Here is a 22,886-nt window from a genome sequence, read left to right as displayed (position 1 = left end):
GACGTGGGCCTGGCCTCTGTTAGGAAAACTGGGATGAAGCTATTGATTTCACTGGCTTCTCTCTTCAGAATCTCTCTTTCTTCCTCTCCACCGCAGCCACAGCTAGAGCCTCTGCAGTGTAGTTTTGACCCCAGAAGGAGGTCATCTGTCTTTGTTCAGCCATTAGTTGAGATTCCCCCTCGCGTAGTTTGTGGGGACAAAGAACAGGGGTGTCACAGAGATCTTTCTCACACATTCGTTAGGACAGGGATATGACAGGCCTGGCTTGGCCCTGCCAAACCGAGAATGTGGGAGGGCACCCTGGGCACCAGCTGATGACTTTTCATTTACTGTGGCCTGCAGGAACCTGCTGACTCGACAGAGATGGGTGACAAGGCGGCAGTAGGCATCTCCAAGGCCGCGCCTGCCGTGCCTCCCAGCGTTGGCAGACCGAACGTGGACAGGCGTCAGGCGGAAACTGGAGAGGGGTCAGTGCGCCGGCGCACCTATGACAATCCATACTTCGAGCCCCAGTATGGCTTTCCCCCTGAGGAAGAGGATGATGACCAGGGGGAAAGTTACACTCCCCGATTCAGCCAGCATGGCAGTGGCAGTCGGTGAGAGCCTGGGGACTCCTCCGAGATGGGTGACTGAAGGCCCTCACTGCAGTGGGCCCCAGGCGAGGCTCAGTCAGGAAGCCTGAGAGCCTGAATGCTCTGTGGTCCTGCTGTCCCCGGAGGGAACTGCAGGGTAGCCTCGGGCCACAGGCCCAAGGTCAGGTGCCCCTGCTGGGGGCTCATAGGTGCCGCTGTGCATTCAAGGGCTCAGAAGCTGCTGCGGCCCAACAGCCTGAAACTGGCAAGCGACTCAGACGCGGAGTCAGACTCCCGAGCGAGCTCACCCACCTCCACCATCTCCAACAACAGCACTGAGGGCTTCGGGGGCATCATGTCTTTTGCCAGTAAGTGCTTCAACTCTCTCACGCCTCTGTGCCGTTTTCTCTCCAGCAGGGCCTGGCCGCGGCGGATGCCGCTCGGAACCACAGCCTTGTAGAGTTGTAGGGCTAGGCTGGCATCACCAAGCCCCACTTCAGAGCGTTTGGTGATACTCAGTGGGTATTTTCAGGGGAGGTCAGTAAAGAACAGGGACAGATTAAGCACTATGTTTATACCTGGAGGTGTCCATCTATTTCAGCTAAGACAGCGAGTCAACTAAAAATTATCTTTATATTAAAAGTCTTGCACTTGTACATATACCTTGTGGAAATACACTGGTCAAATTTGACTTGGTATGTATCTCATATGTTCTTTGTCTGGTGAAGGACTTTTTCATGAATGTGCTTTGAAATCTATATGAGGTTGACTTTCGTGCATAGAGAATATTTCCGAAAGTGAGGCTTGGGGTCAGTTAAAGACTGGAGGCAGACTTCAGACCAGGGAATAGGGGAGAGCCGGCCTAGGGGATAATTGTGAGTGTGCGTTTCTCCAGAAGCCAGGAAGGGGCAGCACCCACTTCAGATCAGAAACGCATTAACTGCTGACTTTCGTGCCGCGTTAGCAGCCGATGAGTGACTCAGACGGACGCTGCTGTGGGAGAGAGGCAGTCAGACCACGTCGTCACTGCGTTTGGAGCCATCTTGGCAGTAGCCCCTTTGTTTGCCCTGAGTTAGACTTGGCCCTTTCTGGGATAGACTGATGGGAGGCACAGGAACTACGTTTGGGAGGAGGAAGGCCAAGATGATGATTCAGTCGTCAGGGTATAATGCTTCGATTCTTTATCCCCCAGACTCATTGCTCTCACACCCTCCCTTTGACAGGCAGCCTGTATCGGAACCACAGTACCAGCTTCAGTCTTTCTAACCTCACGCTGCCCACCAAAGGAGCCCGGGAGAAGACCACACCCTTCCCCAGCCTGAAAGGTAATGCAGCCCTCCTCTGCACGCCAGGCTTCTCTAGCAGCCCTTCAGGCCCGAGAGTGCTGGTCGGGAGCCCTGCGTGTGATGAGTCCTTCTATCCAGTTGTTGCCCCTCCTACCGCCTCTCACGGCTTTCACTGCACATTGGGGCTCTCGCTGGTTTTCAGATGAATCTGTCCTTGTAGCTAAAGAGAAGAGTCTGTGCTATCATTTAGGGTAATGGTAACTGTGGGGTCGCTGCTGCTTCCAGGGAACTGTCAGAGGTGCTTAGCTAACGGTGGGGTCACCCAGTGCTGGTTATCTGCCAGGTTCCTACTGCGTGAACTACCCCCCAGAGACAATGCCCACCAGGGGGTGGTTGTGAGGAGCCTGGCACCATGTATGTGTTTTGTTTTGTTTTTTGAGCCTGGTAGTGTTTATAGAGTCAAAATGCCTCTTACTTTGGCTTCATGTCAGCGAGGGCCTGTGAGTGAGCCAGGTGGTATTGGTTGGCTTCTCAGAGCAGTTGAGACCTGATTTGATCTGCATTAGTGGTCTCTGACAGGTTGAGGGGCTCTTCGGAATTTAGTGACTTTTGTTTGTTTCCTCTGGATATTGTGCTGAGATATTTAATCATAGTAGAAAGCTCAGTGAGAAGCAGTTCTGTGTATTTTTTTAACTGACCTCTCTTTCCAGTGGTTAAAAATGTCAGAAATCTAAGGAACGGTCTTGGAGGGATTGGGAACATAGGATAGATGGACAAAAGGACATCAGAGCTAGTGGTGTAGGGAACTGATGAGCCCTGAGGAGAGAACTCACCCAAGGCTCAGCAGGCGAGGCATGGAAAGGTGGTAGCGGCCCTGGCTTTCATCTGACACAGTTGAAGAGGAGAAGAGTTAAAACACTTCCATCGCATGCTGATGCTTCACTTCATTTGCTGCACTTGTCACTCCCGCCCGCCTGCCATCCTCACCCCCCCACCCCACTTCCCATGACAGCATCCGCAAGACGGGCCTCTGCCCTCTGCACACCCTCAGGCCCTCTGTGCTGGAGGGCTCCTGGAAACTGGTGGTCCCTCTCCCAGCATGTGCCTGTTCAGGACCTGAAGGCTCCTTGTCCATTCACCCTGCCCCTGGCTCTGAGAGGCCGTGGTCTTAGAGATGGTCTTCCCTGGAGCCTTGGTTGTCTCCTGGTCACTGGGCTTCCAGCTCTGAGGGGCCTGAGAACCCAGGTTGTGTGCACCAAGCTTTGGGAGAATGCTCCGTCTATCTGGCTTACAGCTCCATCGAGGGTTACAGGGGTTGTGGTATCGTGGCGCACCTACTAATTGTGTATTTTGTGTCCCAGTATTTGGGCTAAATACTCTAATGGAGATTGTTACTGAAGCCGGCCCCGGGAGTGGTGAAGGTGGGTCTTGCCCGTGAGCTATGCATGGTCTTCTTTCCCAGCATCTTCTGTGCCTGCCTGCGGGCCATCCTCCTCCTGGAGCAAGCAGCATCACGTGATGACCTGCTTGCCCCGCCCCCGTGATGCCCATGCTTGCCCCTGGGGCGTGCTGCTGGTGCATGTGGAGTGACCCGAGTCTCCATCCCCACCTCCTCCACATGGCCATGGCTGGTTTCCACCCCTGTGTGACTCCCGCTGCCATCCTCGCCCAGCACCTCTGGGGGATGATGTGGGACCTGGCTGCCCACGGCTTTGCGGACCCTAGCTCCCGGGCTACAGTAGTGATGGCTTTCGTTCCTGCCTTCCTGGCTATAGGAAACAGGAGGGCCTTGGTGGACCAGAAGTCATCTGTCATTAGACACAGCCCGACAGTGAAGAGAGAACCTCCGTCACCCCAGGGTCGATCCAGCAATTCTAGGTAATGGCAGAGCCGTTTTAAAAGTTCTTGGATAGAGGTAGCAATTCCTGAAGCAAACTTTGAGGGCGCTCAGGAGGGGGAGGGAAGCTCTTAGTTGGGCAGATGAATTCAGCCCATGCCAGCACTTCCCATTCTGACTCCTTCCCCACACAGCAGTCATAGCTCCCGGTGCTGAGGAGAGCGAGGCAGCAGTGGTGGGTACCTGGGCAAACCGGGCTATCTGGAGCTCTGGGGGATGCACTGGACTTGGACATTGGCACTCTTGGCTTTGTGTTTTGCCCCTGGAGGCAGACGTCTAGTCTGGCGAAAGGGGGGATGCTCTGCAAAGGAGCTAGTGACCACAGAAATGGTGTGTGGCACCCACAGTGAGAACCAGCAGTTCCTGAAGGAGGTGGTGCACAGCGTGCTGGATGGCCAGGGAGTTGGCTGGCTCAACATGAAGAAGGTGCGGCGGCTGCTGGAGAGTGAGCAGCTGCGGGTCTTTGTCCTGAGCAAGCTGAACCGCGTGGTGCAGTCAGAGGACGATGCCCGGCAGGACATCATCCCGGACGTGGTCAGTGCTGGGGGTTGGGAGTTGGAATCGACAGGGAAGGGGGATGTGGACTCCAAAGGCACTTTTGCCAGCTTGAGCCCCTGGATTGTTGCCGCAGGAGATCAGTCGAAAGGTGTACAAGGGAATGTTAGACCTGCTCAAGTGCACGGTACTCAGCCTGGAGCAGTCATACGCCCATGCAGGTCTGGGCGGCATGGCCAGCATCTTCGGGCTTCTGGAGATCGCTCAGACCCACTACTATAGCAAAGGTAGGGAGCATACCAGCGGGGCGGCGTGCCGTCCACAGCTCCCCCATTGTCTCCAAAGAAAATGAACTTGTCCCCTCGGCAGACTTCCCCATGCTAAGTTGCTTCCCGTTAGGCTTGGGGATTTTGTTTTCTAGTGCGTGTTTATGTGTAGTGGGTGTCTTTCTGTCGCGGCAGTAGGGCGTCAGGTTCTCTATGCCTGCACTTCTTCCGTTCCACATCCTCCTGCGTTCTTGTTTCTCTCCCCCATTTGCACGCCTTGATTCTTACTCACTGTCTCTTTGACCTCTTCCTCTATTTGATCTTCTCCTCAGAAGCAGACAAGCGGAAGAGGAGTCCAACAGAGAGTGTAAATACACCAGTTGGCAAGGATGCTGGCCTGGCTGGCCGGGGCGACCCAAAGGCGATGGCCCAGCTGAGAGTTCCCCAGCTGGGGCCGCGGGCACCAACAGCTGCAGGAAAGGGCCCGAAGGAAGTGGACACCAGAAGTTTAAAGGAAGAGAATTTCGTAGCATCTATTGGTATGTCTCAGTGTGTTTGGTGTGGTGGAGGGGGTCTGGCTTCTTAAATATCCCTCCGTTCTCTCAATTCATCCAGAATCTTGCCTTTCTCTTTCCCATGCTTTGCTTTCTAGAGAGAGAGAGGTCTGTGTCCATTTCTAATGGTCCTTCTTTGTACTTCTCTGTCCAGTATGCTCCATTTACAGCCCCTCCCCCACGTCTTAACATGGGAGTTTTTCTTTGGGGGCCCAGTGAGGCTTACTGCACGCACGAGTCTGAGCCGTACCCCTGGCCCCTCTTTCTGTTCACATCTGGGTTCCTTCATGGAGCGGCGAGGCGGAGTGAGCTCCCGGAAGCTCTGAGGCAGCTTGTAGAGGACGCATCTTCAGGCTGTAGCCTGATGGTCGTCTGGTCTCCACAGCCAGTTTCCTCTGCAGCCATCGTGCTGCCCTCGAATGTGCTCCTCTGGGCTGTGTCCCACAGTCCTGTTCTCCTGGGCTCTGGGCCTCGAGGTGTAGATTTCCGAGTCAGCCTTTCTTTAAAACTTTCCTTTCTGGACCTGACCAAGCGCTCCTTTACGTTTGGTGTTTCTCCATTCCCACTAAGGCAGGGGCCGGTGACCTCTCCGGGTGCACCTCGGCTGGACTCGCTCCCCGCGAGGTTGTGTCTTTATTTTTCTGGTTCTAGGTGTCTGGGCCGTATGCTTCTAACTGGTGCCCCTTCACTACAACCGTTAGCCGTTGCTCTGTGCCTTCATAAGTGATAACGAGGAACCAGTGTCCTTTTTAGGGGCGTTACACTTCTCTAGCCAGCAACGAACCGAACCGTCCCAGAGACAATCAACCCTGCCTTTTCCCCACCCGAAGTAACATTCTCTGGAAAGTAATGCCCTGCCCTCAGCTGGGAATGTGGCTTTGGGCAAAACACTCCCCTCTCTCCTCATCTGGGAAACGAGAGGACTGGACTAAGTGGGCTTTCAGGTTCTTCCAGGAAAAGAATTGCAATGCTCACTAATCTCTCTCCTTTACCCCTTCTGGGATGCTGTTCTTGACATTTAATATTCTCTGTTACCTCTAGTGAATGGCCAGGTATCGGGCTGAGAAAGGGTCTCTTGCTAGGACAGGCACTGATTCAGAGGGTAAGTTGGGTCCTTTGACAGCAGCAAGGGGGGCTGCCCACTGCCTGCGTGGGCGACTGCCACACAGCCTCATGGGCCAGGTCGATCTGTGCTTGTGCTTCAGAGAGCCCTTTGGCTGCTTGAGGGGATCGTCCGCCTGATCTGGAATCTTTGAAAATTGTATTTGCCCAGCTCGTTTGGCAGACAGTGTGGCGTGGAGGAAGTTTGAACTGCTCCTAGGTTACATGATCTCGAGGGACTGCTCCAGCCTCTTTAGGGTCAGTTTCATCTTGCCAAAATCAAGGAGTTCGATTGAAGCCTCTTCAGGCTCTAAGGTTCTGCAGGGCTTTTCCTGCTGCATTGAGGTTTGGATTAGAAATGTGGGGTCTTTATTTCGTTAGTTGGGAGGAAGGCACTAGATCTCTTGATTTTTAATCCCTCCCCGGAGTGAAGATCTCTTTTTATCTCTTGACGTGTAATCTTTTGCTGAGACTGAACCAGCCTGGGTGGGTGGGTGTCCATTTCGTCTGTCTGAGCAGCCTCTGACTCTCTCTGTCTTTCTCTCCTGCTTACATTGCATCTGGGGTAGAATTGTGGAACAAGCACCAGGAAATGAAAACCCAAAAAGCTATGGAGAAACAGAGTAAGGAACCAATGCCCCCCCCTGTCCCCAAGTCTCCCATACCTGCCAACTCCCCAGGCCCAGTGGGGCAGGCTCCAGCCCCACCCCAAATTTGCTCTAGGGGGGTGTTTGGAATGAAAGCAGGTAGGTGGCATGTGACTCCTAGGTATGTGGCTTGTAGGCTGCTTCTTCCCCTCCCCTCGTAGCAGTCAGGCTGTGATGGAGGCGTCTGCTGCGTAAAATCCCTTAGAACTTGGTTCTCTATTGCTTCCGAGGTGGTGGGGAGAACGTTTGCCTATCTCAGTGCCCCTCATTGGCTGATATCTCCCTCACCCATGAGAAGAAGGCCTGTGGGCACAGTTGGCAGAGATGGTTGCTCTCCCTCCGTGTTGAGTCTGTAGCTTCCCCACTCTCTCTGGTGGCTTGCCTAGGCACGCTTTCTTGCTTTCTGTCATTCTGTCCTTCTGCCATATCATCGTGGGTGGGTGGGGGAAAGGGGAGTGGTTTCTATCTCAACTGTGGAAGTTGTTCTGTGGGGGCGAGCAGTGTCCGTGGAGACGACTGGCATTTCTTTATCTCACCGGGCCCCTCCTCCCCCAGCCCCTTTAGACACGTTTGTGAGGGAAGCCCTGCGTGACCCGGAGGCCCTGGAGGGTTTCGGGCACCAGTGGAGCTCTGACTCTGGGTGCGGTGGAGTGTGGCTAGACATTTGTTTGTGGAGCTTTTGTGTTTGAGGGGGATGGGCTCAGCTTTCCTCAGGTTGAGAAGGTGGCTTCAGAACTCCTTGAGACCAGGTCTGATTTTTCCTACTTGGTTCTTAAGGCGCCTGGAGACTGCTTCTTTCAGTGGGGCTCGAGGGGGCCAGTCCCCGGAAAGGTGACTGGGACATGCTGAACAGGCCTGGGTCCAGGCCGGGCGGCTCCCCCGCCCCCTTCCCCAGCCTGCCCCTGCCCCAGTGCGCTGAGTAACAGAAGCCTTCCCCCACTCAGGGCCTGAAGCGATCAGACCCGTCCTTGACCTTGGTGAGACAGAGGAAAAAAAGTCCCAGGTCAGCGCAGACAGTGGTGTGAGCCTGACGTCTGGTTCCCAGGTTCGTGACAGCCTCGTTGATAATTGTGAGCGTTAAAGTATTATCTCAGAATGCTGCTTGGAGTTTAAAAAAAAAACAATGACAAGAAACCTGAAACAACATAAATATTCAATAATAGGAGAATGATGAAATAAGTATAATACATATATCCCTGTAATGCAATATTAACTATATTTTTAAAAATTTAGTGACGGGGGGAAATGTCGGCAAAGCTACATACAGTATGATTCCAATTTTATTTTTAAAATGTATATAGAGAAGACTTGACAGGAAACACAGTAAAGACTTAAAGTGATTAAGCAGTCAGTTTATGGCTTATTTTTGTTTCCTTATTCTTTCATGTATTTTCTGCAGTGAGCATACATTTCTTTAGTGTTTATTATTGTTCTTACTATGTAAGTCATATTTTATATTCAGAAAAAAATGGAACTAGGAGGGTGGGGATGGAGAGAAGGAAGAAGATACAGTATTTCTTGGGGAAGCACAGTAAACTGGACCCCCCACCCCCCAAGTGTCTGAGCGCCCGTGTCTTGTTTCAGAGGACGGACCCAGGCCCTGTCATCGGTGTGAGTCCGGCGGTTATGATCCGAAGCTCAAGTCAGGATTCTGAAGTTAGCACCGTGGTAGGGGAACACCACACTGCCGTCTTGGGGGGCGGTTCAGAGGGGACAACTTTCTCCTTTGGAGGCTGTGCTTAGTCTCAGGTCAGCTTGGTTCTCATGGCGGAGATGTTTACCTGTCTTAGGTCTTTGTACACAGGATCAGATCCTGAGATTTCACCTAGGGCTTCTCCTCCTGTAAAAAGGTACTTCCAGAGGCCCTGGCACACCTTTGAAATGTGATCCTTCTCTATGGCAGCAGAGAGCTCTCACAACGTAGCCTTCCCGGGGGATATCCCTCACTACCTTTTCCCTTCCAGGTGAGTAATAGTTCTGGAGAGACCCTTGGAGCAGACAGTGACTTGAGCAGCAACGCAGGCGATGGACCAGGTGGAGAGGGAAGCACCCACTTGACAAGCTCTCGGGGTACTTTGTCTGACAGTGAAATTGAGACCAACTCTGCCACCAGCGCCATCTTTGTAAGCCTTGTTTACAAACAAAAGGAGAGCGTTTTTTTAATGGGTGGGGCTGGAAAAGAATGAGAAGTAAGGGAGCAATTAGAAGTGAAAGAAGTAAGGAATGGATCAGCTCATATATTCGCCTTTAAGGAAAATGTTTCTTAAAGCTTTTAAAAAATATATATTTATTTATTTTTAGAGAGAAGGGAAGGAAGGGAGAAAGAGGAGGAGAGAAACATCCATCTGTGGTTGCCTCTCACACACCCCCTGCCGGGGACCAGGCTTGCCACCCAGGCCTGTGCCCTGACTGGGAATCCAACTGGCGACCCTTTGGTTTATAAGCCGGCACTCAATCCACTGAGCCACACCAGCCAGGAGTCTTAAGGATTTTTTTTTTCAAGATTTTATTTGTTTTTAGAGTGAGGGGAAGGGAGGGAGAAAGAGAGAGGGATCAAACATCAATGTGTGAGATACAGCAGTTGGTTGCCTCTCACACGCCCCTAACTGGGGACCTGGCCTGCAACCCAAAAATGTGCCCTGACTGGGAACCAAACTGGCGACCTTTCAGTTCGCAGGCCAGCACTCAATCCACTGAGCCACACTAGCCAGGGCTCTTAAGGATTTTTTAAGAGTCACTGGACTCCATGACCTAGGGCTTTTAGAACCCTCTCCTGAATCATTAATGAGTTAGGCTCTCCACCCAGTCGGATAAGGGCCTCAAATGCAACGTAGCAATGGCCCCCATGTTTTAAATAGACACAGGGATGCCTTTGTGGCAATGTCAGGTCAGTTACAGCTCTCAGTTAATACCAGACTCCCTATTTCTGTGGACTAATCTAGTTTTATTCCACTGCTCTATTTATATAGCACCTAAAAATAACATTTCTTTTAGTATATTCCTAACAGTTATTTGAAGTTTTTACTCGCTAGTAAACATCCATTAAGTGATTTACTAAATGCCAGTTTCTGTACTGAAGAAACAGAGATGAGTAAGGCATGATTTTTACTCTCAAGAACTTTGCAATTCAGTGTGAGGGGGGACCCAAAAAATCCCGGAATTTATCTATAAAAAGCTGTATACTTACTCTCACATGTTTGCACTTCAGTCACCTTCACAGTGCTCTCCGTGTGATGCAGTACGCCCATCGAGATGTTTTTTCCACTGCCCAAAGCAGTTTTTGAACTCATCGATTTTGATGCCTTTTAGTGCTTCAGCTATTTTTTGTTTCACCTCCTCCACATCAGCAAAACATTTCCCTTTGAGGCCTTTTTTTCATTCAGGGAAACAAAAAGTCACACAGGGCGAGATGGGGTGAATAGGGAGGGTGGGCACGGGGTCACGCCGTTTCTGGTCAAAAACTGCTGAACAGTCAGCATGGTGTGGGCAGGTGCACTCATAAAATCACCCAGCATGAAATGGGCAAACATGTTGAAAGAGACTTAAAAAAAAAAAATTACTGAAACTGAACGCAGCCTCTCACAACACCACCAGTTGGTGCACTAATAGAGATGGGTTCCTAGGACACTCACCTAGTGGGGTAAGCCTGTACTACCAGGGCCCCACCTTCCAGAAGATAATTCTGGGTTTTTGGGGGCACCCCTTGTACCTTTCTGTGACTCATCTCTTCTGACAGGTAAGGGGAACAAAGCCTTAGGAAAAGAAGAACTTGCCCTAGATCACACAGCAAGCCAACTTTCGGTTGGAATTAAGTTAATTCTTTTAGTCTTTGCCTTTAGACACACGGCTTGTCAGCGCGCGCGCGCACTCTAGGCAGCCAGTGTTAAGTACTCTGATACACTTGCCACTTTATCAGACCGAGCTGAGGATGGGTATTCTCTACAAGAGCTCATAGGTCCTTATCTTTGGTCTGTGGAGAAAATGGAAATGAAACTTAAGTGAAATCAGTTACTCAATACTGGTGATCATTCCCACTCCCAGGGTTTCCTGTATATGGGTTTCTAATAGGGCAGGTGACATCCCAGAGGGAACATAAGGAGTAGGACCGGGAGTCAGCAGAGCCTTCAGGGTCCTGGGTCTTGACTCATCCTGAGTGGAAGCAGACCATTGAAATAAGAGTATGTAAGTCCTTCTAGTGCACTTCCATCCTGGAGCTTAAGATAGATATTACGAAACGGCAGTCTCGCAAGAAGCCCTTCAGCTGTGTGCTGTCTTTCCTGGCCCCTCCCTGGGACAAATTCTTACTTGTCCTGTGCAGGTTGGCAGGGGCTCTTCGTACAATTGAGTTGCTGAGAGCAATTACCTAAATTTCTGGGCTGAAAAAAAGGCTGGCTTAGCAGGAAATAAATTACATTAAGTCAGTATGGTCCATTGTACAAAGAACTGGGCTGCGAACCAGGAGACTGGCATTTAGACACACTAATTAAATATTGCTAATAACCTGTGATCAGTTGCTTCTCTGCTTATGCTGTTGTATGCTTTGTGAAGTAGACATGTAGCCTGCCTCGAAGAAGTTGAAAATCTTTTTTGAATGAATAAAAAGCCTAATATTGCAGTAGTGGCAGATAAAAGTTAGTAATATTTCTAAGGGGCAGATATTCGAGGCAGTAGAAGAGAGGAAATGAACATTTATTAAATACCAACCATGTGCCAGGCACTGTTAAGTGCTCTATATACATGTATTTTCTGGTGTAATTCCCGTACTGGTTCTATGAGGTAAGTATTACAACCTTCCTTTTCTCAGGTGGGAAATGAGACTCGAAGAAGCTAAGTTTCATGCCTCAGGTCACACAGCTAGTAGGAGGCAGGCAAACGCTGTACTCTTCCCACTGCAACATGCTGCCGCGGAGAATTGGCCTAATTTTTTTATTTGTAGAGCAGAGTGTTACAGAGACTAAAGGGTAAAGATAAGTCACAATGAACGCTTAATTGCATGTTTTAGGAGTCAGTAATGGAAAGAAGGATTATCAGATTGACTTCTAGTCGAACCCTTGAGGCCAGCAGAGTAGCAAAAGCAGGGCAATTGGAGTGTATGTTGTTAATGGTGGCGACAGGCGTGTGAGCCTCTTAATGCGCTGCTTGGTTTTCTTTGCCCCTGTTCATGGGTACCTTGGGTGGGTGACCTATTACCTCTTCTCTGTAGGGTAAAGCCCACAGCTTGAAGCCAAGCGTAAAGGAGAAGCTGGTGGGCAGCCCAGTTCGCTGTTCGGAAGACGTGAGCCAGCGAGTCTATCTCTACGAGGGACTCCTAGGTGAGAAACAGGCCAGGAAGGTCCCTGTCACTGGCAGAAAGCTGGACTCAGCTGGGGAAGAGGGCAGACTGAACGAGTAGCTGCTTGGCTTTTTGCTGATCTCAGTGCTGATGTTAGGAAGCATTTTTATGTCTGAAGCAGGTGACTTACTGGGTCTGGAAGAAACAGTGGGTAAAAACTTTCTAAAAAGAGAATGGATTTTGGTATTAATCCATAGCCTCTGTCTTTCTGTCTTCCTTTCTTTCCTTTCTTGCTACCACGGTCCTTCCTGCTTGCAAATTGGCAGGAAGGGACAAAGGATCGATGTGGGACCAGTTAGAGGATGCTGCTATGGAGACCTTTTCTATAAGTAACCACCTTTCTCTGTGTGCTGTGTTCGTCCCTCCTCCTCGGGAGGGGCTGGGCCTCCCATGGAGGCAGCTGGGCTGTACATCTGGGGTGGAGAGGCTCGGGTTTCCTTTGCCTTGGAATTTGTAATGATTTCCTTTTATTTGGAGTATGCTCTATTTTGGTTGCCAGCTATATTCTTATAGGTCATACAAGCCCCTAAAAATCTCTATTCTACACAGGCAAAGAACGTTCTACTTTATGGGACCAAATGCAGTTCTGGGAAGATGCATTCCTAGATGCCGTGATGTTGGAGAGAGAAGGGATGGGTATGGACCAGGGTCCCCAGGAAATGATAGACAGGTATGAGGCTTAGGAAATCCTTGGGAAAAAATTCATCCTTTTCCCAGTTAGTTCTTCCCACCTGAGGGCTAACTTGTCCCTGGTCCCCTGCTTAGGTACCTATCCCTGGGAGAACATGACCGGAAGCGCCTCGAGGATGACGAAGATCGTTTGCTGGCCACGCTTTTGCACAACCTCATCTCTTACATGCTGTTGATGAAGGTAGCGTCGATTTGGCTTATGCCCAGCTACTGCTGATGCTGGAAGGACAGGGCTTTTTCCTGCCACCTAAATTCTGGGGCGGTTGAGAAGCTCCCTTTCCGACTGGGAGTCTGAAGCCTCTGTGCGGCCCCCGCGTGATCCCTTTACCTGAAGCTGCCGGGCTCTTGTGCTGAGGAACATTGCAAACGTGCCTGATGGTTCCACACCGTTCGTTCGTTTTGAATTTTCAATGGGCTTCCTTTGCCCAGTAGTGTTAGGATTCCAGTAGAGCGTCTCACAGAATACAATGAATTTTAAAAAATGTTTTTAAGCAGCAGATTCTAAACAGTTTAGAAAGGATGCTCGGAATTAACTTTTTAGCACTAGCCCTTTATCTTAGAATTTTCCATAGATATAAAAAGATCTACCTATTAAAAAGTAATGGTAGGTTCTCGTTTGCCTTGCTTGCACTTGGTTTTTCTGGCTTTGGGAAAAGTATGTTACCAAGTAGAAGAGTTCTGCTCTGAAAGGGACTTAGGGGAAGAAGAGAGTTGTTCTGACAGTGAGCCCCTGGGTTCCTCCCCCTCCTGTTCTACCGGCCTCTCTAACTGCGAAGGGATTAGTTGATCAAATACAGAGAATGCCCAGCAGGCCGGCCCTCTTGGCTTGTTTCATTTGCTGTTGCAAGGCTCTTCTGTGTGGAGTTCAGCCCTACGCTGTTGAACTCCCGGGTTCCGGTTTACTCTGGTTGGGAAAGGGTGTTGATCTTTCTGATGTCTTGGCTGTGAGTGAGTACACAATGTTACTGCTCTAAGTCGTTGTCTGTGAATTATACTTGAGGAACCCTGGGGGCTTTCAGGGTGCCTTTATGTGTGAACGCTCTGGTATTGGCTGGGGGTAGGGAGGAAGTGTCCCCTTAAGCCCCAGTCACGTAAACCAGAACTGCTCTAAGAGCCGCTTCTCTGCAGAAGTCACCTAGAGACAGACCCGGGGCTTTTCTGGCAGAACACAGAGTGGAATGTTTTCTCTCATATTTAGTGATGCGACCTTTTAGAAATGCACCTCTCTCAGGCAGTAGGAAACTTGCCCATATGCTCCCTGTACCTCCATTGAGAGGATAGCAGGTCCCTTATTCAGGTCCTCATTTGACTTCCCAGGTAAATAAGAATGACATCCGGAAGAAGGTGCGGCGCCTCATGGGAAAGTCTCACATTGGGCTCGTGCACAGCCAGCAAATCAACGAAGTACTTGACCAGCTGGCGAACCTGGTAAGCGTGTTTCAGCCATTCCCTGGGCTCCCTTCCACTGCACCCGTGAGCCTGCCGGGCTTGGGCCTGGTGGCCTACTGCAAAGGCTTCCCCGCTGGTCACTTCTAGGCCTGTAAAGGTTCCAACCCTCCGTTCTGAAGGAGGGCTATTGCTCTAGACGCAGCCTTCGCCCTTCTGTTCTGTGGAAGGGTTCTGTGCACCCACACAGTGCTGCTGCTGCCATTTAGCGTGGGGTCTGTGGACCCCTGAGGCTCCGTGAGGTGAAGGGCATTTTTGTAATGCTACTAAAATGCTATTTGCCTTTTTCACTGGTTGACATTTGCACTGATGGCGGGTAAAACCACTGGTGCCTTAACACAACTCAGGCTATGGCACCAAACCACGCTGGTGGCCGTTGTAGTCCTCACCTCTACCGTTCTCAGTTAAACAGAAACAACTCAGTTTCGGAGCTCTCCCTCCCTGGAGCGCCTTTCCCCTCCTTCCCCCAGGGGCGTTACCTTTACCTTTCTCTCTCCTAAGCTCCAAGGCCCTTCTTTTGCATCTGTAACTTGTCTCCTGAGCCCGTTCCTTCTATAGCTCACTTCCTATACCTCCTTGACTATCTAAATAAACTTTCTCTTATTAAAAAAAAAAACAAAAACATTGCCCTGGCTGGTGTGGCTCAGTAGATTGAGCATCAGTCTGAGGGCTGCAGGGTCACTGGTTCGGTTCCCAGTCAGGGCACACGCCTGGGTTGTGGGCTGGTCCCTAGTTGGAAGGGCTGGCCAGTCAATGTTTCCCCACACATTGATGTTTCTCTCCCTGTCTTTCTCTCTCCCTCTCCTCTCTCTAAAAATAAGTAAAATCTTTAAAAAAACAAAAAAATCAAAAACAACCCAGTTTCACTTATGAATGTCCTTGATGAAGCAGTTAAAATCATGGCTCTTAGTAAATCTGATCCTTGATTATACATCTCTGTAATATTTTCTGTGACAAAATGAGAAATGCACACGAGCATCTCTGCTGCTAACCAAAGTGCGGTCGTGGCGCAGAAGGGCAGCTGTGGTGCTCTGAGCTGCAAGGCGACCCGGCAGTGCTGCCCACGCGCCGTCACTGTGACCGGGAAGAATGGCTAACAAACGGTGGTTATGCAGGAGCTTCCTGATGCTTAAAGACTTCTCTAATGTGCTCGATGATGCTATGAATAACTGTGATTTTTCGATATGTAATGTGTCAACATTTAGAAGAGCTGCGTAACTTGATGAAGCAGTGTTTTCCAAATGACTAATGTGCGGTGTCACACATTCAAGTGTGGGTAAAAGAGCCACTCGAATTGTAAGGCAGAAAAATGGATTTTATGTAACAAAGTACAAAATGTTCACTGATGTGTTTGCAGATCCCACATCGCAGCTAACTTTTGGAAACTGCTACTTCTCGAGGTTTGGTATAGTATCGGCGAAGAATATGCATATTTATCTGCAAAGGCTATTAAAATACTCCTCCCCTTTCTAAACACGTATCTGCGGGGCCAGCTACTCTCTGTCCACCCTGACCAAAGGAATGTGTCTCAACAGACTGAATGCAGAAGCAGTTATGGGAACCCAGCTATTTTTTTATTAAGCCAAACTTGAAAGAGATTTACAAAATTGTAAAACAGTGCCATTCTTTTTTCTTTCTTTCATTTGGGGAAATATAGTTATTTTACCAGAACCATGTTTTATACTACTGTGCAGTGGGCTTATTAATGAGTAATTAATAACTTCTAAATGAATTAAAAAACATTTAAAATTTCCTGTTTTACTTTCTACTGTGGTGAATATCTATAGATATAACACACACAAACATAAGCTTTCGGGGTCGTCCGTGATTTGTAAGGAGTATAGGAGTGCTGAGAGCAAACCGTTTGAGAGCCCTTCCCTGGCGGCAGACGGCCAACAGGTAGCAGGTGCGAAGAAAGCTGATAGGGATTTAGTTGCCGAAGGGGGCTTCCTGGCCCTGAGCACTCGTGAGAGGGATGCATGCGCGTCCCTGAAAGACCTCTCTTTCCTCAGAATGGCCGTGACCTCTCCATCCGGTCCAGTGGCAGCCGGCACATGAAGAAGCAGACGTTCGTGGTACATGCCGGGACAGACACGAATGGAGATCTCTTTTTCATGGAGGTAGGTGCTGGCTCATGCTGGGGGCCCTGAGGAACATTCGAGAGTCACAAGGAACTCCTAGAACTGATGCCAGGAAATTTTCCCATTAGTCTCATTCATCTTCATGATCCGTTTATCATTAAGTGGTTGGGCTCTTATGCAAATAACATAATAGATTATTCCCCATCATTCCTTTTAAATATACTTATATTTGTATAATAGGTGATACAGTTACACCGTCCTTCAGTCAGAACAACATAAAGTGACATATACATTGGTTCGTCTTGCTGTCATTCTTGTCCCCATCCACCTTGCCCCTTTCTCTTGGAGATAACCACTTTTATTGGTTTCTTTTGTATCTTCCAGGGTTTTTTTTAATACAAACACAATAAAATGTGAACATTAATTCTTATTTTTCTCCTTTCTTAGCACATCGTGTCCACTGACCTGTACCTTGCTTTTTTCATTAAACATCCGGGAGCTCTTCAGCATCAGTAAAGAAAGAGTTGTCTCATTCTTTCTGCAGCTGCACAGTATCCCACTGTGTGGCCGTACCCTCGTTTATTTAACCAGTCAGGGTATATGGACCCTTGGTTTCCTTCCAAATTTTTGCTGTTGCTCATAGTCTGCTGTGAATGATGCTGTGCCTGCTTCATTTCATGCCTGTGCAGCTTTATCTAAGAATTTTCACAAGTGGGATTGCTGGGTCAAAGGGAAAATGCTTTTATAATTTGGTTGATATGACTCTGAATTATTTCCTAAAGTAATAGTCCCCCTCCCACTTTGCCAATATTTTTTTTTTTTAAGAAGTTTGCCCTACGGAGTATCTCAGCGTAGATGCTTTGCTGACTGGTATCAACATGTTTCTCTGTCAGCTGTATTTCTTGTAAACAGGTAGTCACAGTCTAGAGGTTTGAACAGTTTTAGATTGAATATTTTGGCAGGAACACTTCATAGACGGTGCCATATGTTTCCTGTTGCCTCATGTGGCTGTCTGTCCTCGTGGTCCGTGGGCTCAGGTATGGGCGGCCTGGTCCCACCGCTGAGAAGTCCCTCGCTAGTCTTCTGATCCTGCTTGTGATATTTTTGCCATGTAGGATTTTTTAATTTTTATGTAGTTGATCCGTCGTTTCTTCTATGGCTTCTGGATTTTGAGTTATAGTTAGAAAAGCTCTTCCTTACTCCACGGTTATAAAGGAAATGGCCGTGTTTTCTTCATTTCTGTGTTTTCAATTCTGAAGTGGATCTCTTCTAAGTAATGGTAGGGACCAAGTCCACCCCCAAATAAAGTAGTGAAATTAAGCAGTCTTTATAAGTATCCTGTTTCCTCTTGGTCTAGGTGAATTTGACTTCACATTCGCAGCTTTTTAAACAGGTGGTTTATCAAACACGGGGCAGTGGGTCTGCTCCGGAGCAGAAACGCCTATGATGTAACCGAGAAGGGAGACATTTTCATGTCGCTGTGACACGTTAGAATTTGGATTGGCGTCTCTCAGAGCTGAGCACTAACGCAGGCCACCTGCGCCACGGTAGAGGTGGCAGGTGATTCTTGCCCTTTCCTTTTCCTTTTAAAAAATAAATCTCCGGAAGAAGATTCCCTGAAGTACAGGACTCACTGTCACCACTGTACAGGGGAACCTCGTACAGAGCCTCTGGAGTGGGGACGGCTCCGTCGCCTCGCAGGCGCCCCTCTGTGGAGTGCCACCTCACCTCAGCAGGGCACCTCGCTCACTCTGTCCTCAGCTGGCTGCTGTGATGTTATCTGGTTTTTCAGCCTTTCTCAGCACGTGATCAGTTGGATAGCAGTTGGCAAAGGCTTTAAAAAGTCATCTTTGTTGCCTTTTTTAAAAATGAAATTTAACGAGGTAACACTGGTTATGGTATCAATTTCAGGTGTGCAGCATTATGGGTTGATATCCGTATACGCTACAGTGTGCTCACCCCCCAAGTGTAGGTCCCTTTCGTTACTGTATATTGGACCCCCTTTACCTTTTCTACCTCCCCACACTGCGTATTTTATTACAAAAGTGGAACGGTTTATGCTTTAAAAGTTTCAAACCATAGAGAAGTAAATAAAGTGAAAAGGAAAAGTTTCCCTTCGCTTCCTTCCAGTCTTATGACTCCCTGCCACATCTCAGAGGTAATCACTCATTAGTTTGGTGTGAATCCTTCCAGATTAAAAAAAAATGCATATTTGTATAAATAGAGCTGACATATGGAATTTTGCTTTAGTGTTTACAAAAGTGGTATCAAACTACAAATATTATTATATAATTTGTTTTAACTACTGTATCTTTCCATTAGGTGTTAAATGGATGTACCATAATTTAACTAGTCCCCTCCACCAGTTTTTTAAACAATGCTTCATTGAATACCCTTGAACATAGATCTCTGCATACTCATGTGAGAGTTTCTATAGAATAGATTCTTACTGTGAAGTTTCTGAATTGAGCTTACATACATTTAAAATTTTGATAGATTCCATCAAGGAGCTAACCCGAAGACGACCAGTGTACACCCACACCAGCGGCACAGGCGAGCATGACATGTTATTGCCATCGTCCCCCTAGGCTAGAGACCACGTGTTCTCCCAAATACCTGCTCCTCCTTCACGTGATGTTTTTCAGAGACTAGGGGGCTAACCCGGGCTTCTGGTTCTCATTCAGCTACTTTGTACCTTCGTCTGTTCACCTCACGTTTATGGAGCACATAGCCCGTGGTGGGCCGTCTGCTGAACTTGGGCAGTGAATAAGGGAGATGTGGTTTCTGTTGCCCTTACAGGGTGGACAAACCATTGGGGAAGCCAGATAATTAAACAGGCGGTGTCATAAAGTATGATGAGTATTATGAGAGAAGTTCAAGGTGGGTGTTATGGGAATACATAGCAGAGGGTCTAGGAGTCGTGGAGGACCCCTCAGAAGTGACCTCCGGGATGCATGGCTGGAGCGGGGTGTGGAAGAGTGTTCCAAGGATATTTGAGGTAGACTGGAATGGGGCTCGATGGTGTAGATAGCGAGAGGAAGGAGCCTTGCATGACGCCTCATTCTGGCTTGGGCACCTGGCTGGATGGTGACACGATTTACTCAGTAGGGGACTCAGAAGGAGGATCTGCCCAAGAGGAGATGTTGAGTTGAGATTTGGACGTGATGAGTTTGAGGTCTGCCTGTGAGACGTCCAGACAGAGGGAGGTCAGGAACTTAGGAAGTCAGGTCTTATGAAAAAAGTTTAATGAGACTGGTCATAATGATAATTATGATATTTATTTTTTAATTATATTTTAATGATTATGCTATTCCAGTTGTCCTGATTTTTCCCCCTTTGCCCCCTCCACCCAGCACCTCCACTCCCTCAGACAATCCCCCCACCGTTGTTCATGTCTGTGGGTCATGCATATAAGTTCTTTGGCCACTCCATTTCCTGTACTGTATTTTACATCCCCATGGCTATTCTGCAACTATCTATTTGTACTTCTTAATCCCCTCACCTCTTCACCCCTTCCCCCACACCCTCCTCCCATCTGGGAACCGTCAAAAGGTTCTCTGTATCCAGTGCTCTGTGTTCTTGTTGTTTGCTTAGTTTGTTTTTCTGTATTCAATTGCTAATAGATATGTATTCTTGCCATTTTATTGTTCATAATTTTGATCTTCTTTTTCTTAAATAAGTTCCTTTAACATTTCATATAATAATGATTTGGAGATGATGAACTCCTTTAATTTTTTTCTTGTCTGGGAAGCTCTATATCTGCCCTTCGATTCTGAATGATAGCTTTGCTGGGTACAGCAATCTTGGCTGTAGGTCCCTGCTTTTCATGACTTTGAATATTTCTTTCCAATCCCTTCTAGCCTGCAAAGTTTCTTTTGAGAAATCAGCTAACAGTCTTATGGGAACTCCCCTGTAGGTAATTAACTTCTCTACTCTTGCTGGTTTTAAGATTCACTCTTTGTCTTTAACCTTTGGCACTTTAGTTATGATGTGCCTTGGAGCGGGCCTCTCTGCATCCATCTTGTTTGGGACTCTGCTTCCTGGACTTGCATGTCTATTTCCTTCACAAAATTAGGCAAGTTTTCTTTCATTATTATTATTATTTTTTTTTTAGAAACTCTCCTCCCCCCTTTTCATTATTTTTTCAAGTAGATTTCCAATTTATTGCTCTTTCTCTTCCCCTTCTGGCACCCCTATGAGGCAAATGTTGGACTTCTTGAAGTTATCCCAGAGGCTGCTTACATTATCTCATTTTGGGGGATTATTTTTTCTTCCTGTTGTTCTGTGTGGTTGTTTTCTGCTTCCTTATATTACAAATTATTGATTTGATTCTTGGCTTCATCCATTCTACTGTTGCTTCCCTGTAAATAGTTCTGTATTTCAATTAGTATATCCTTCGTTTCTGACTGGATCTTTTTTATGCTGTCGAGGTCCTCACTAAGTGCCTTGAGCATCCTTATAACCAGTGTTTTGAACTCTGCATCTGATAGATTGCTTATCTCCATTTCGTTTAGCTCTTTTTCTGGAGTTTTGATCTGTTTTTTCATTTGGGCCATGTTTCTTTGTCTCCTCATTTTGGCAGCCTCCCTGTGTTTGTTTTTATGTATTAGGTAGAGCTGCTTTGACTCTGAGTCTTGGTAGTGTGGGCTAGCATGGTAGGTGTCCTGTAGGGTCCTGTGGCACAGCCTCCCCTACCACCCAAGCTGGGTACTTGAGGTGTGCACTCGAGGTGGGCTGAGTAGACCCTCCTCTTGTAATTGAGCCTTGGTTGCTGCTGGTAGATCAGTGGAAGGGATTTACCCAGGCCAGTCAGCTGCAAGGATTGGCTGTGACCACTGACCACCAACCTCCACCCTCCATGGAGGATCAGCTGTGCAGGGGCAGGGTGGTGGTTCTCTGACATGGCCTGTAGCTGTTCCCTGGATATACTGGCTCTGTGGTTTCCCAGGTGGTTCAGGCCAAGGTCAGCCCCCACCTGTGTTTTGCTGGGGCCACCCTTCCTGAGTTATAAAGCAATCTGAGAATGCTGCTAGTACCTGGCCTGGGGCTCACTGAGGCCAGCCTTGACTTATTTGATAGGATTTAGGAAGCCATGCAGCATGAGCCAAGACCAGCTATTCATATGGAAAAGCAGTTTGGGTGGGCCTGTAAATTGGGTGAGGTGAAGTCTCTGGGAATCTCCCAGGTGGGTCAAACAGTGCTAGCCAGATTGATGGAGTCTCAGATATGGCACCAGCCCACCAGCTCTGTGGGGGAGGGTCCAGAAAAGGAATAATGGCTTTCACTCGCCTTGGTGCCAGACACTTCAGACTCTCCCTGAATACTGCTGGTGCCTTCCAAGCTGCTACCTGGGTGCTGGAGCTCAGAGGGAGTGAGTCTGAGTAGGTGAGTCCGTGTGTGGGTTCTTTAAGAGGAACTGCTTGGGGCTCCAGAAGTTTCTTCCACCAACTCAGTCTCCTCTGGTTTTTGCAGATAGAAGTTGTGGGGACTCATCTTCCTGGCACTGGAACCCTGGGCCAGGGGACCTGGTGTGGGTCTGGGACTCCTTGCTCCCGAGATATCCCTCCCGAATTTTTATCCACCACACATGGGTGAGGGACCTACCCATTCTGTCTTTGTGCCCCTCCTAGTAGTCTGGGTGGATGTGATTTCTTTAATTCTGTGGTCGTCAGACTTCCCTTCAACTCGATTTCTGACGGTTCTGAGTGATGGTTGTTCTATATTTTGGTTGTAATTTTGATGTGGTTGTGAAAAGAGCTAAGCCATGCTTACCTATGCCGCCATCTTGACCAGAAGTCCTCAATCGATATTTCTTATATCATAATGATATTGTTGTTACAGCAGCTGATGCTAAGGGTGCCTGACTTTGTTCTAAGCAATTTATGCACATTAACTTATTTAATCTTCACCATAACTCCATGAAGTTTTTACACAGGAGGAAAGGTAGACGCAGGTTAACTTTCCCCAGGTGGCACAGCTGAGTAAGGGGACAGTGAACTCTCGACCCGGGCAGTCTGGTCTTGCCCTGTATCCTGGACTGCTGTGCTGACACATCTCCCATTGAACAGACACCTCACCCGAGGGCGCCTGCCAAACAAGAGGAGAACATGGAGGACTTTGCTTTTTCATTTATAGCATGCTGCGTTGTATAACTTTTTGGCAATAAGCATTGTCCATATGCCACTTGTGTAATTAATTTTTTTTAAAGATTTCTGAAGAACAAGGCCGAGCCAGGATTAGAAATATGTTTTCTAATCCATTTTCTTCCTCCCTGGTGGAGCCTGCCATGACCCCCTGCCTTGTGCCCGCCGACGGAGGTGCTCCTGAGGTTGCGAGACAGGCAGGAGCTGTCCTCTCAGTACTTTAAACCCAGAGCACGTGAGAGCTGATGAACATCAGTGGAAGTGCAGAGTGAGCCTCCTTCCGGCTTGCAGGTTCCTCTCAGTGACTGTCTCTTTCCATAAACCCTCTAGTGGGCAGAACGTCAGCAGCTCAGTGTTCGTGCCTCCATCTAAGGAC

The 22,886-nt window shown here is 48.5% G+C and overlaps 1 protein-coding gene across 50 annotated transcripts in view; it reads left to right on the top strand.

The window, feature by feature from the left end:
- The window catches only part of MADD (MAP kinase activating death domain), a 40,350-nt gene that overhangs the window by 11,292 nt on the left and 6,172 nt on the right, over positions 1–22,886 (top strand). For 2 of the 50 annotated variants that reach the window (XM_053925503.1, XM_053925486.2), the window contains exons 13-30: positions 343–467; positions 801–940; positions 1,796–1,897; positions 3,220–3,279; positions 3,634–3,736; positions 4,103–4,289; positions 4,387–4,537; positions 4,849–5,055; positions 6,741–6,794; positions 7,763–7,863; positions 8,403–8,474; positions 8,783–8,941; positions 12,022–12,130; positions 12,417–12,479; positions 12,700–12,820; positions 12,916–13,021; positions 14,158–14,268; positions 16,299–16,406. In XM_053925503.1, the coding sequence (XP_053781478.1) occupies positions 343–467; positions 801–940; positions 1,796–1,897; positions 3,220–3,279; positions 3,634–3,736; positions 4,103–4,289; positions 4,387–4,537; positions 4,849–5,055; positions 6,741–6,794; positions 7,763–7,863; positions 8,403–8,474; positions 8,783–8,941; positions 12,022–12,130; positions 12,417–12,479; positions 12,700–12,820; positions 12,916–13,021; positions 14,158–14,268; positions 16,299–16,406 (2,079 nt within the window). Of the gene's footprint in view, positions 1–342; positions 597–800; positions 941–1,795; positions 1,898–3,219; positions 3,280–3,633; positions 3,737–4,102; positions 4,290–4,386; positions 4,538–4,848; positions 5,056–6,740; positions 6,795–7,762; positions 7,864–8,402; positions 8,487–8,782; positions 8,942–12,021; positions 12,131–12,416; positions 12,480–12,699; positions 12,821–12,915; positions 13,022–14,157; positions 14,269–16,298; positions 16,407–22,886 lie in introns of all 50 variants that reach the window. The other 48 variants (XM_053925492.1, XM_053925476.2, XM_053925500.2 and 45 more) reach the window with 32 other exon arrangements.

Source organism: Desmodus rotundus, chromosome 5, assembly GCF_022682495.2.
Source record: "Desmodus rotundus isolate HL8 chromosome 5, HLdesRot8A.1, whole genome shotgun sequence".
NCBI classification, from domain to species: Eukaryota; Metazoa; Chordata; class Mammalia; order Chiroptera; family Phyllostomidae; genus Desmodus; species Desmodus rotundus.
The sequence above is the reverse complement of the archived record's forward strand: the minus strand, read 5'-3'. Positions and strand labels throughout refer to the sequence as shown.